Source organism: Asterias amurensis, chromosome 13 (assembly GCF_032118995.1).
Source record: "Asterias amurensis chromosome 13, ASM3211899v1".
In the NCBI taxonomy this organism is placed as follows: domain Eukaryota; kingdom Metazoa; phylum Echinodermata; class Asteroidea; order Forcipulatida; family Asteriidae; genus Asterias; species Asterias amurensis.
The window spans coordinates 20051455-20066097 of NC_092660.1; the positions used below are offsets into that span (position 1 = coordinate 20051455).

A 14643-nucleotide genomic window follows, 5' to 3' on the forward strand; every position below is an offset into this window, starting at 1 on the left:
AGGCACTGGACACCTTTGGTAATTGTCAAAGGCCAGTCTTTTCACTTGGCGTATCTCAATATTATGCATAACATAACTAACCTGTGAAAATTTGAACTCAATTGGTAGTCGAAGTTATCAAAAACTATGTTACTTCAGAGAGACAGAGAGAGCCGTTTCTCACAATATTTTATACTATTAACAGCTCTTCGTTGCTGGTTACCAAGTATTTATGCTAACAATTAATTTCAGTAGTTACCAATAGTGTCCACTGCCTTTAAATCCACTGAAAAAGCATGGAGATAATAACAGGTGTAAAATGTCAGACATAAAGGATGCATCTTTTTAGCATCTTCCTTTAATGGATCATTCCCATAATGAAAACAGAATATCCAGGGATGAGAATGTATGAAAACCTAAAATCCTGGGAATTTGTAAACTGTTTCTTGTTGGTGTGAAGAGTTCGTTCGGGTGGATATTTATGTGGTGTCGTGGCCGAGCGGTTAAGAGCACCGAATTCAAGCTCTGCTGATTCTGTTCATCAGAGTGTGGGTTCGAATCCCGGTCGTGAAACTTGTGTCCCTGAGCAAGACACTTAACTATTATTGCTTCTCTCCACCCAGGGGTAAATGGGTACCTGTGAGGGCAGAGATGGTTCTTGTGATTGATTTAGTCGAGTAGCGCATTTGTTGCACGAGGCTGTATACTCCCCAGGGAGCTGAGATGGTTTAAGGAGTGAATTAAGGCACAGTGACCAGGGGTAATAATTTGAAGCGCTTTGAGACACCCATTCGGGAGTGAAAAAGCGCTATATAAACTCAAATATTATTATATTTCAGTCAGTGGACAGGCATAGGGATACAAGCCAAAAATTGAGGGTGCTCCAAAAAGTTGTCTTGTCTCTTACCTTCAGCATGTAGGTTAATGTCCCACGTAGTTTCTGAAACGTGGTAATACTCTCGACTGTGAAGGCAAACTGCCCTTCATTGGTCATACTAGGTGGGAGTTGGAATGGTACCTGGATCCCCTCATGCTGACTCTGTCCGTCCTTTAAAAGTGAGAAAAACAAAAACAACATCAAAAACAGAAATCAGCGATTAGTACTGGAAATAACCCACGGCATCCACAGCAATTGCCATGGTGCCATGTGCTTTTGCTGTAATGCCCTTTGCAAAGTTCAAATAAAAATTTAAATTTTCCTACAGGAAGTGCCCTTACCAGAAGAAAATTGCTGTGCCCCTTCAAGAACGAAAATGAAGACCTGAATGCCATTAAGACATAGCAGATGTTTGTTGGACTTGGAAGAAATAAGTTTGTTCCTGGTTTGATTGGCAGCATATTGCGCCACAGCATCGTGTAAACCATTACATGGTGCTATGTTAAGGAATAGGTATCATACTTCAAAATCGACCTTAGCATACCTTGCAGGCAAGATAAATACAGTACCAGCGCTTAGAAATGTAGTTTTAAGTGTGGTATAAATGTAAAATATCATTGTTTTAATAGACACACCCACAACCAAGATCCCAATACTTACCCCTCGTATGAGCCTCGTATTGAGTGTGTCTCGAACATTGAAGTCCAGTGACTTGACTTGGGATGATGTCAGATTGCTGAAGATAACGGATACTACTACTTGTTTGGACGTTTTAGCTTCTACTCTTGTTTCATACATCTAGATAAAAAGACAAAAGACATTTGTTATGGTGCCACCATGTATCTGTGGTCAAGTGGTTAGACTGCAGTCACTTGCAATCACAAGGTTGTAGGTTTGACTTCCCAAAGCTTGCACCAACAAATATCAAACTGGCTATAAAACACCAACTATTGATTTACTATGTAAAAACACCAAACATTGATGTGTAGGTTATAAAATTAGTAAAATGTTGATTTCTTTAACTTACCATTTTAATTGATTCATTCTCCGCTAAAAGCCTGTAGCTTGACATTGGCTGATTGAATAAAATAAACAAGTACAAACAAAATCAGTTATTTTAAAGACCACAGGAAGTTCTGGGATACTTTCTGGGAGACCTTCATGTGGCAGTATCCTGGGTGGATTAACTCAGCACCAATTTTTGGACTGTGTATAAGTACGCCAGATTAAATCAACTTTATCTAGAAGACATTTGTATTGGTTACAATGCACCATGTGACCTTAGATAGCCTTTGTATGTAAAGACAGGGTTAATCACCTAAAATGCACATTGAACAGAAACACCAGGACAGGGATCAGAGTCATTGCTGAAAACAAAAAAATGTGAAACTAAGATCAACATTTGAGGTTTGTTGAAACATTAGCATTTCCAACTTTTATTAACTCATGGGGGTGAAGATTTCACAGAGCTTTTAAGGAGCAGTATCCTAAAAACTAGGGAAGTAGATCAAAGAGCAGGATTTCTGACAGATCAACTGCTACTTTTTGACAAGGCAGACATAAGAAAGTCTGAATTCAGATAAAAGTCTCAAATTTCTCATCCAAGACCAGGTTCACTAAATATTTTCTCAAACTAAATGTTATCGGAGTTAGTACTGACCGGTATGACTACATCTGGTGTTGTTGCTTCAGCCTGGGCTGTACCATTTTCCATTGGCTCCTCAGTCCTTTCTACCTCCTCAGCCTCCTCATGGGCGTGGCTCTTGTGGGAATGCTTCTTCTTTTTATCCTTCTTCTCTTTCTTGGCTTTCTTCTCCTTTTTATGCTTCTTGTGTTTCTGCAAAATGATTCAGAGACTTTTGTTACATTTCAGAACGGCAAACCAGCAACGACATTGCTGGGGCGTCTTGGTTTGTATCATCTGGGGATAAAGTGGTTAACCACTCTGTGCTGTAAGATTACTCATTCGTCTTGACAACGGCAATGCTCTTCTCTACAGTCTTCCTTACAAACAGATTTTCCCGTCCTTCAACGCATCAAAAAATTAACAAGGATGATGAAAGAGGGAGATTTAAAAGAGGGCGCTACCAGAAAAAGTTTGTTCACAGTTTGCCGTATGGGGGGGGGGGGGGTGACAACAGAATCTACGGGCCTATCTTAGTGTTTAAAGCCTAAGAGAGTAGTATCTAGACACTAACCTCTCCCGTGGGTTCCTCGCTGGCATCCATTGGTTCATCTACTCCAACATCCTCTCCACCTATCGCTGATGAAGAAGCAGCTGCATTGTCTTTAGTCAACCAGAAATTAATGTCCTCATTCTAGTAAGGGAGGAAAAAGTTCAGCCATGTAAAAAAAAAATTAACAGGTAGAATAAGTTTTTGTTAACGTAGTCCTGATGTTTAGGCAAAATTATTAAGAAAGATACAATAGAAGTAAACAAAATCACATATTAAACATTTAAAAGATAAATGGGTTGGTTTTCAGTTTGATCGACTACCTTTTTCACGTTATATATTTTTTATTTAGAAAGCCATGGGTCGATTTCACAAAGAGTTAGGACTCGTCTTATCTCGAATTAGGACGAGTAACTCGTCCTACATGTAACTTAGGATTAATCTCAAGTTAGCTTTTCCATGATTTTCCTTGCACCCTTTATTTTTGTATATTGCAGTCACAAACTTTGAGTTTTACAGACATACAAAGTGCATCTTCCGAACCATTCATTCGTTGCGTTGGGATTTTTAGAATCAGAAAGAGCACCCTCACTGGGAAATGGCTTTATCTCAAAATTTAAACAACAAAAAAGGCTTGCAACGTTTTACCAAAACAGGTTTTGCATCCTCCATGTTTATGTTATTCATCGAGTGGTGATCTAACCTTGGTTTCTTGAGGTGGATTGCTAGCCTTGACTTCAGGACTGGTAGTCTCCACTGCAGCCACTTGACCATTGGGCCTTGGGGATTCAGCTTCCCCCATCCCAGCCATGAGGTCCACCTCATTCTCAGCTGGTGCTGCTACGTCATCCACTGCATTACTGGACTTCTTTTTATGCTAATATACATGTTAGACAACAAATTGTAATCCACAGAACGTCATTGAAATGTCACACAAACAAAAGTATGTTTAACACATGAATGGACCGTTTTGTGGACAAACACATTATACATGTATATATTCATTCACCAGATAAAGACATTTAGAGATTTGTGTACTCATTTATTTTTTTTTTAATGAGAAATCATGGATTTCTGTCTTTGATCCCCTCACCTTTTTCTCTTTCTTTGATTTCTTCTCCTTGGTCTCCTTCTCTTTCCGATGGTGGTGATGTTTCCTCTTAGGTTTCTCACCAAGGATAACCTCCGTGGCTTCCAGACCGACCTCGGTCCTGCTGCCCTCTGGAACGATGTGGTGGCCTCGAATTGGGATCTTATCTTCTTCATCCAAGGGTCTATAAGAGAAGAAGATAAGACAATAACCCTTTCAGCCCCACATTTATAACCCTTTCAGCCCCACAAATAAGGTCCGACATGCATGTGCGTATGCTTGGTGCGCGCGGCAGAGTTGTGCAGAAAGGCATTGGAGAGGCGCACGTGTTCTTGCTCACACGTGCGTCGTGGGCGGAGCCTAATGGATCGGTCTATCATGTGGGAATCTCTTTGGATACTGACTGTCATCTCTTTTTTAAATCTAGTTAGTCCTTCTTTGTCAAATTTGTGACTTTTATTGCGCTTGTTTGGTTTCCATGTAAAAACTGCTTTTTCCCACATACTGCATCTTTTGAAGCTACTTGCCTGGTGCATGTTTCTCTCAATCCTACTTTAATTTGACTGTTTTAAGAGGAATATCAATTCCACTTCCCTGAGGTTTTTTCATCTTAAAGGCTTTTTTCTTGTATCCCTTTACCAAAAGTGGTCCTCAAGTTTTGTAATAAGGAGCCCCTTACAAAAAGTGGTTCTCAGGTTTTTATAATTAGAAGTTGGCCAGCAGACCACTGTTTAGGCAGACACTGGCATGTATTGTACACTATTTTTATAAGTTCAGTGTTCTAGCTACTAAGCCAAGGAAACCTGCCAAGTTTACCTGTCTAAATCAATATCCAAGGCTCGGTGTGGATCATCCATAGCTCTATCATCATCTTCGCCATCAGAATATGTTGCCCCCTGAAGAAGAAAAAATAAGCAAATAAGTGATAGAAAAGAAAACCATACGATGGATAAATAAACACAGCTGGAAGTTTAGAAGGTCACTTTAAGATTAGGATCTCTTCTGTATTCCTTGAGAGCGCTAGAACCTAAAGAATACTCGTTCAGTGGAAGTTTTGTGTCGTACAAAAAATACCCAAACGCTTTGAAAAGTTATACAATTCCTTGATTAAAATCTTAATTATTCACCTCAGGCATTTCCTCTCCGACAATGTCCACTTTGTGGGCAACCTGAACGTCATCGCTGGACTCCGAGACATGGCGCCCTCGCTTGCCCTTCTTGTGCTTCTTCTTGTTCTTCTTAGACGACTTGGACTTCTTCATGTATTCATCCGTAACATTGAAACCTGCTATATAGAGACAACAGTGAAAGACAAAAACTAAGCATGAGTCTTTGTCAATCAAAATTACTAGTGAACACCCTGTGCTAGATTCTCCTTTGGTTGTTAGAGTGAACACGGTTGTTTCCTTCGTACCTACATGTAACGATGTTAAATTTGCATCAAGATAAAGAATGTTACATTACATTGTTTTATACTTACCATCGATGTGTGCAAGCACTGTTTACAAACTCACAGGTATATTACTTGGGTAGGATTCGAACCCCATACCTTTGCCATTCTAGAACAGAGCCCGGTTTCATAAAGCTGTTTAGCAGAAGATAACTGCTTAGCAAATTTATCTGCTAAGCAACAATTGAGTGGGGCACCAGTCACAACAATGTAAACTTAATGTGATTTTTTGGTAACCTGTTTCTGTTAAGCGATACTTTTCTGTGACTTAGCAATGGATGCTGGATGTCCTTTATACCAACTAGGTACCAGCTGCTGAAAAATATGATTCAAACTGCCTCTAGCTACAGGGCTATCTTGGTGGTCTAGTGGTAAAACAGCTGTAGAAAAGCGAAGAGCGTGGGGTCAAATCCCACCAAAGTTAAGAGTATGCAGTAAAACCAGATAATACCCATGTATAATTACATATTATAGTTACTTCCTATAAATGGATATGTATTATTTTGTACTTGTTTTATGCCTCTGAAGAAGGTCCAGTTTGGATCGAAAGCTCAGGCCATCTACTCTATTCATTACTATACATATATACCTTTGGAGCCTTGAGGATAAAACACAAACCTTTATGCAACCAACTCAGTATTGAATCTAAAAAAAGAAATTTATAATTTAAAATACGTTGAGTCATCTAGTGCGCCACTCAAACTTACTTATACACCCTCCCAAAACATAAACATCAAATCTTACACATAGTAAGTTGGGGATAAAAACTCCACTACAGACTAAAGCACAGAAGCATACAATAAAATAAGAAAAACAAGAGTCACAAACATTACACATTGACCAATAAGACCTTTAGCGGCCACAAACGGCTTGTACCAGAATGCCCATAGCGGCCACAAACGGCTTGTACCAGAATGCCCATAGCGACCACAAACGGCTTGCACCGGAACGCCCAGAGTGGCCACAAATGGCTGAAAGATTTTACTAACGTTCAAACAAGAGCAACAGCAAGAGGTTAAAGAAAAAATTGACATTTTCAAACCTAATCCACCTAGTGCCCCCTGTAGGATTCGAACCAGGGTACTTTAGCTGGAAGGCAAGGCAAAGACAACCTCCCAGAAATTAACAGTGTGACTCCCACAGTGTGTGGCAACCAGTTTACTCAACTCATGCCTTATATTAAATGCACTAGGATCGCAAGAGTCATTTGCAAATGTCCCCGCAATCAAACGACGCTGAATGCACCATACGGAACTGTTATTTTACTAGCAACATCAGACAGATACATTGGACATAGAATCACATACAAAAATGCAAAGAATGAACATTTTAAAAGGGGGAAATCCCAATAATGCTAAGGTCTCACATGCCTAACTTAAAAAAAACAAGTACGCAAGAACCTATTTACATTTCAAGGTTGTTTACATGCAGAACAAAACACGTCAACTTAAAACATACTCCAACATGCAACTCTGGCCACTTTTTCCTTAAACATCCGAGAGCACTTTCTTAATATCTTCTTTCTTTTCTCAGACTCAACAATTCATGCAATAATACAACGCAGGGGGAGGGAGGGAGAGGGAATGGGGGGGGGGGGGAGTCCAACGTGCCCTGTACCGTTCTCTCTCGTTATTATTTGCCGTGCAATGTATATTTACAAGCAAGCATGGGCTCCCACCCAAAACAAAACTGTTGGAAATTAGCAGGGTGTGGGGTTTTTATTGCTTTTTGCTCCGATGTAGAAGTGACCTTTGACCTTTACACAAGGTCAGTTCAGGTAATTTTGTTTGCCTTGTCCTGGCAAACGCTTTTTGAATTCTTGCCAGACAATCTTTGCCACACACTTCTTACGGTTCCTTCAAAGGGAATACAACTTATTGTTACGACATAGCGGTATCAAAGAATATACAATTTTCTAATCGGCAACAAAACCAACTGTCTCAAGAGACCTTGACGACACTGAAAGGTGGTTCTAATAACAATGGCCAGTTTAAACAGTACATATTGTACATCACTGTTATGTGCTTCCCTTTGTGAGACCCTGGTGCAGGCAGTGAAATCAACTATCAGCAAACGTTATCAAATACCACAGAGTTCCCGGACACAGGGTGTACATATCAAAAATACGATTTCTATTATAGTTTTTTTTATTCAAACAGTGATGGCTGGCCTGCAAACTTCACCTAAGTATCTCGTGAATAATAGAAATGACAAGAATCCAGCATATTTCTCATACATAATTTGTTTAGTGTTGACCCCTAGTCTATAATCCCAAAGTAATCCCATCATAATTTTAGTATCTGAAGCACAAAACTTCGCCAAACTTTCTCTTAAACTGGATACCGTTCCAGTGGTGGAAACATTTTGATCAGCAAAAAGTGAATACAGCCTCAGCGATTTTCCAACAATTTTGTAAAAAACATGTACTTTTTTTCTTCAAAAAAAAATAGAGCCCCATCCACCGAGAACATGCAAGCGTTCGGAACAAAACATGGAAATTTGGTATTTGTCAGTCACCTGGAATGTCACGATAACTCTTGTGTATCAGTTGCCCATCTTTGTTCACGCCTGGACGAGGGATTCAAAAAGGCATGCACAGATACAGAGAGAGCCAAAAGAGAAGACAGGCCGAGTGCATTAATATTCATGACCCCCACAAAAAGACAACTACCCAGACTAATGTTTATTCATGAAGCATTGGATATTCATGAAGGGGTGTTAAATATTATTCATGAGCAAAAGCGAAAAAAGAAAGCTGGATTTGTCTACATGTAATTAGTTATTCATGAGGAGTTAAATTGTTCAAGCTTGAATATTGAAATGAAGCATGGGAAGACATGGATCGTAAAAAAATGGAACTTGAATAACAAAAAGGAAGGTTTGAAGTGCAAAGGGGAAATTAATTCATCATGCCTCAGCTCATTATAATCCCAATGAACAAATGAAAGGGCCACCAAAACCAAAAGGGCAATATCACTAGACCCCTTGCGTAAGACGATTCTTGTCCAAGAAAGCACCCTCACTAACGCCAAAAAACACCCTCACATGGGTTAAACGAGGCAAACCATTGGACCTGAGCTGTTCTTTGCGTGACAAAGTGTGTGTTTGACCTCAGCTTCCCTGAAGCGATTTGCGTTATGCAAGGGGTCTATTGGCTTAAATCAATCTGGCCAATGTCAGGTTCGAATTGGCGGCCAAATCTATGGCTACATTTAGATTTTTCGCTTATCATACGTTGAAGTATAGGAGGTACTTTTAGCAACAACCTTGGCAAAAGTCGTACACGTATGCCAACTTCAATTGGGCCATCTTTACTTGGGTTAATAGCAATCAGGCCAGCATAATATTGGCCACAATCAATTGGTCCGATAACTGTCGTTATGAAAGCCCAAAAAAAAGTTTGTACCAAGCCAATATGGCTTGTGTTTATATCCGGTTTCCTTGGCATTAAACGACTGAGAATATTTCTATTCCCCTCTTGACAGGATGCCAGTCCATCACAGAATACTCCCCATCTCATACCAAATATGATTTGTTGACACAAGAGTCACATTTGACCAGGCCAAGATTTGAACCCTAATCTGTAAATTACAGAGCTCGAGTCCACCCTAGACCGCTCGGCTACGACACCCTACATGTACATCACTAAGATAGGTAGAGAACTAACCTGGAATATGCAGAGGCACATTGAGATCAATCTTAGCTACTGGGATGCCATCCACCATGGCTTCGTTCTCAGCGGCTAGATCTTTAAGCTTCTTCTTGCGACTGTCTTTGAGGTAGTGCGGGTTGCTTGCTTGTTCTACCTTACGAGCCTCCCGACGTTTCTTCAGTTCCCCTTCATCTAGCTCCTCGTACTTCACCTTCTGGCTGACCCTAGAGAGTAAATTATACGTAATATTAATAATGGGTAACATTTATAAAGCGCATAAGCAGCGGCATCAATGCGCTTATTTACAAACTTTAAAATTCTAGGCTACTCACATGTAACATCTAAAAAGACCTTAAGCTACACACTTAATTTTTTTTTTTTAAATGGAGGAACAATAAAAGTTTACAGTACCAAAATGTTGACACTGTCACACACAAAATACTGAAATCACCAAAAATTATACATCAAACAATAAATACTGATATCACAAAAAAGTATAGCAAAAACAGTGAGGAAAAGTAAATTAAACCCAGAAACGTAAAGTACGGTAATGCTCTTCTTTACAAACATGATGAAAACTTCTAAAGCCCTTTTCACACTACCCTATTCCCCAGGGGCAACCCAGGGGAATAAAGTCCAGCCCTCTTCACACTTGGTTCATATACATGCAAATTGATAGTTTGTGCAAGGGGAGAGCCCTGAAAAGAAATAGAAAAATGGAAATATTGAAAAAATGGAAAAAACTTGATTAATTCTAAGAAACATAAAGAGGGTAAGTATACGTACCTATGAGCATCATGTACAAACATGGTATCTATTGTCACTTCATCATCAGAGCTTTCTGAAGGCGGCTCGTTAATCCATTTGTCAAGGTCCAACCTGATCAAAACCAAAGAGAAGAAGATAGAGTATTAAACTAAACCCTGAACTTTCTGTAATGATAATAGGTTCTTGAACAGCACTTTAAATTCCTTTAAAAATAGTACTGAAACACAACATAAAGAACCCACAGGCTCACAGTTTTTAGAATGGGAAAGAGGAGTCTTGAGGGTGCTATTGTGGTTTGTTTTTGGCAGGTCGCCATTAATTAAAAAAGCGAGAAAATAAAACCCCAATATATTTGTCCATATGGTCACTAAAATAAACGCTATAAAAGCATGTAATAAGCCTATTCGGAGTTCCAGCTGTGCATGTCTGTTACTGCTGACAACGCAATTTGGTGCTCTCCCATGACATTTTGACAATATTAGCGGGTATTGTCAAAAGGTCACTATAGAGCAACAAATTGCGTTGTCAGTAGTAACAGACATGCACAGCTGGATCTCTGAATAGGCTTATTGTTTGCCAGTTCACTCTGCCTTTTCCTGCCACTTTTCCCTTCCACTGTTGCGTTTTAAGGGTGTGTTGTTAGCCTGCTACACCCATCATCCAGGGTGTGTTGTTAGCCTGCTACACCCATCATCCAGAGTTTGCTCCGATAGTTTTTAGTGACTGGCCATAAGGACCAGGGCCCAATTTCATGGCTCTGCTTACGGAATTCTGCGCTTAAGATCACAATTCCCCGCTTACGTGCAAGCGCCGAATTTCTGCGCTAGCCTTGTAAGCGTAGAATCCCTAGTAACGCGGAGTACGCACGCGCAGAAGCCAAAATTCGCCGCTAACCCATGAAATACGCTTGCCATGAACACAGGATTCCCTGCTTCCGTTAGTGCTGATTCTGTGCTTACGGTCAGCAGAACCATGATTTGGGCCCTGTTAGCTTGTCATTTTACTAGTAATGCGGCTTTCTCACAAGTCAATTTTTCAAATGAGGTAGGGATATCTTTCAACACTGAACTAGCCAGCAGGACCACTTGGAGTGAATTGTGACTGGTCATTCAGTGTTTTAACTGGCATTTATAAATACCTCGGACAGTTTCGCTATTCCTATTGGTAGAGATCGTGTCACGTGGGGGTGTTTAAACCGCTGATAATGACCAGTGTTTAAAACTTCGTCTCGGTAAAATTATCAAAAACCAGGCCTCTTTGGGATTAAACCACTAGTTGAAAACCTCTTCACCACACATGGATTCCCTCTATTTGGCCAGTGGACCACTATTAAGGGAGAAACTGCTGGATTGGTTATCAAGGCTGGATGAGACTCTCTAAACACAAGGTACTTACCCCTCGGGTACAGGGACCTTCTTCTGGGCCTTGGGTGCCACTGGGTTTAGCTCTCCAGCAAACAGAGCAGCAACCTCCTCCGCGACATCGATGTCCTTCTCCTGTAGCTTAGTGATGTACTTCAACATCTGAAGGATGCAGCATGCCTGAGATAGAGGTTGATGAAAAGTGTTCTTAGATTTGTGTTTCTTGGAGTAGCGTTGCTCAACATTGATATAATGGGGACCGACTGCACTAGATTTCAGTTTTGGATATCTCCAAAACTTGGTCACGGGCAGACAGGACTTAATTTTATGGACATTTCATCCCAAGGCTATAAAATCCAATGTTCTAAAGCACTACATTTGCTGTGAATCTCTTCTTTTTGTAGCTCACAGCATCAACATCAATGATGTGATTATAGAAAAATGAATAACCGGTGTTACATTTTAAGTCTCTCACATCACCACAAATTGAAATCTAAAGGTTTGGTCAAAACAGGGCAGTGTATTTCTCTGTTTTGATGAAATCTTAATCCTTCCCCCACCCCAATAGAAATAAATGAAAATCTTCAAACCATGGAAAATCCTGAAAAATACAGATATCTGGAAGATTTCATGAAACCAAGAAACATCCTGAAAAGAGGAAAATTCCTGAAAACATGACTAATCCTAAAACCAGGAAACGTCCTGACATATCCCATCTCTGATAAAAATCGTTCATTTAATCTTACCCTCTGTTGGAATTCTGGAATAGCACTCTTTAGCAAAGACAGGGACAAGTCCTGACACCAGGATAAGTCCTTTAACTAGAAAAAGCCTTAAAATCAGGAAAACCAACCAGGAAAACCAAGGCATTGATCTTATCTTACCCTCTCTTGTACTTCAAGATTAGCACTCTCAGCAAATACAGGGAGCTTCTCCGTGATGAGCTGTGTTACTTCCTGGATTGCTTCCCGTTCACCTTCAGGTTCCATCTTCACCAGTATTGCACTGTACAACTTGATGATGTTGTGAACGTAAATGCTCTGCAAAGTAATTGAGTTTCTATAAGTAACTGATTTCTAATAACAAGCATTTTTAGTAAACAAATTCTGAACCTGATCTCTACATAGTTGATTTTCTCAAACAAGAACATCGAGTCGCACTAAGCAAAGTGACACATTCCTGAAACCAGGAAGACTCATGAAAGTGACAAGTACTTAAAAGTATGTGTGACTTTGCTCAGTGGAAAAGAGTAAGGAAGCAACAGACTGTAGGTTTTAAAGGTTTTTACATGAAAGTTTGCTAAAAGCCACTCTTGGTATTGGGCTACAAGAGGAAAAGTATTAAAGATGAAAATATCTCAAAGTATTAATTTCCTCTGAACACAGAGGAATTTGTAAGATGGAGAGATACAATTGTACATGCACCAGGCAAGGAGTACCAAAGAGACGCAGTAAATGGAATATTGATTTACATTATAATACTTGTTTATGTTGAGCTGTCATTTAGCAAACATATTTGATTTAAGTGCAACCTGTGTTAATATTTTCTTTTTTTAAGTAAATAATTGCTGCTGTTTTTAATGTCTTAGTGACCTTTATTATTATTAATGATTGTTCTCCAGTTTTTAACACTGAATGTTTTTTTATTTTAATGATTGTTCTCCAGTTTTTAACACTGAATGTATTTTTATTTTAATATTTTATTTTACCGATTTAAAACAAAATCTTTCCTTCTGGGGTTTATGTTTGTTTTCCTGTGGACATTGTGTTTTGTGTTACAAACAGTACCCAAATCCTTTAATAAACCAACAATGTTATATACTACTGACCTGTATATGACCAGGTAGACTAGTAACCCTCTGCCTCAACATAGCCTCCAACGTTACCCGAGGCTCTAGTAAGAACTCTGAGAACTCTCCAACAATCCAGGCTGCTGCGTAGAGTACCTCACAGATGCCATTATTCTGGGCTGACGAACCCACTAAGAGACTGGAGTTCTCAAGAAGTAAGGCCTGGGTGGACGCAAAGGAATAATCAAATAATAAACCAGAAGATAAATTTACTTGGTAGAATTTTAATGATTTTGGATTAAACAAAGAAAAAATGACTAGAGCCACCTCCAGATTAATGTACAAGTACTCCCCCAAAGGAAAACCCCAGAGAAATATTCCAGGGAAAACCCATGTAGTCAGATAGGGACTGAAAACCCAACCCACATAGTGCCCCCAGTGAGATTCGAACTAGGTCCCAAAGGTGGAAGACGAGGAAAGATACAACTACGCCAACCCAAACACCCATACCACAATGATCCCAGAGCGACAAAGAGAGGTCGCTTAGTAATTGCTGTGTATCAGTATATTATTTCATAATAAGTTTGTGGCTCCATCATGAACACTTACCATTTGTTGCACTCCAAAGGAACGTATCGCCTTGACTCGGATAGCTACATCCAACATCTGAGATGCAATAAGATGGCCGTGTTTTGTTCCTTCAATCTTAGTTAACTCCACTAGAATGCTCACATACCTACACAACAAAATGAATGGGTCAAAAAGCAAGAACTGACTTTGAGGTTTGATGCATGATTGAATTCTTTTTTAGATTAACCAAGGCCTAGTTTCAAAAAGCAGAAAATTTACTTAACAAATTTCTGCTAAGCAACAATAAGCAGGATACCACTCACTGATGATACATTTAAAATAGTATTTTAGCTGGTAACAATTTTTTTATTAGCATAATTTTGATATGTTTAGCTAGTTTATGTGCTTGAAATTAGGCCCTGGATGTAGAGACTTAATTTTGTGCTTATTACCCCTCTTTAAACAGATATCAGTGTTGTTGTTTTTGTCTAGGAGGGCGGGATTATGGTTGACATTTAAACATCTCAACCCCAGTACCTACCATTCAAAGTTGACAATGTACTGATAGTTATTTTGACTACAGATCTGAATGATCTTAGCAAGTAGCTCGTCTCTGTATTGAGATCCCTCTGCTCTGTCTACATGGATCATCAACTTCTTCACAATCTCCATCAAATTCTTCTTGGAGACCTGTAGACATGTTTCATATTTAAGAACAGTAAGAAAGGAAAATTAAACTCGTCCCCTAAAACCTGGTTCAAACTTCCTGCAAATGCGAAGCGAAATTTGACATCACATGGCTGATTTTGCTGCAAATGTTTTGCATGAGTCAAGCACTTGAGTCAAGTGATGCGAATAAGTCTTCGCGAATTTGTGACATCATATTCGTGTAGCATTCACATTCACAGGAAGTATGAACTGGGTTTTAGACTG

At 39.5% G+C, this 14643-nt stretch overlaps 1 protein-coding gene across 2 annotated transcripts in view; it reads right to left on the reverse strand.

Moving 5' to 3' along the window:
* The window catches only part of LOC139946249 (AP-3 complex subunit delta-1-like), a 42223-nt gene that overhangs the window by 7646 nt on the left and 19934 nt on the right, over window positions 1-14643 (reverse strand). For both annotated transcript variants that reach the window (XM_071943870.1, XM_071943869.1), the window contains exons 13-28: window positions 14252-14400; window positions 13750-13876; window positions 13180-13362; window positions 12236-12391; window positions 11386-11531; window positions 10009-10101; window positions 9238-9446; window positions 5248-5408; window positions 4937-5016; window positions 4124-4304; window positions 3734-3907; window positions 3055-3174; window positions 2517-2693; window positions 1884-1931; window positions 1517-1654; window positions 887-1027 (exon numbers count right to left, since the gene is read on the reverse strand). In XM_071943870.1, the coding sequence (XP_071799971.1) occupies window positions 887-1027; window positions 1517-1654; window positions 1884-1931; window positions 2517-2693; window positions 3055-3174; window positions 3734-3907; window positions 4124-4304; window positions 4937-5016; window positions 5248-5408; window positions 9238-9446; window positions 10009-10101; window positions 11386-11531; window positions 12236-12391; window positions 13180-13362; window positions 13750-13876; window positions 14252-14400 (2283 nt within the window). The remainder of the gene's footprint in view (window positions 1-886; window positions 1028-1516; window positions 1655-1883; window positions 1932-2516; window positions 2694-3054; window positions 3175-3733; window positions 3908-4123; window positions 4305-4936; window positions 5017-5247; window positions 5409-9237; window positions 9447-10008; window positions 10102-11385; window positions 11532-12235; window positions 12392-13179; window positions 13363-13749; window positions 13877-14251; window positions 14401-14643) is intronic.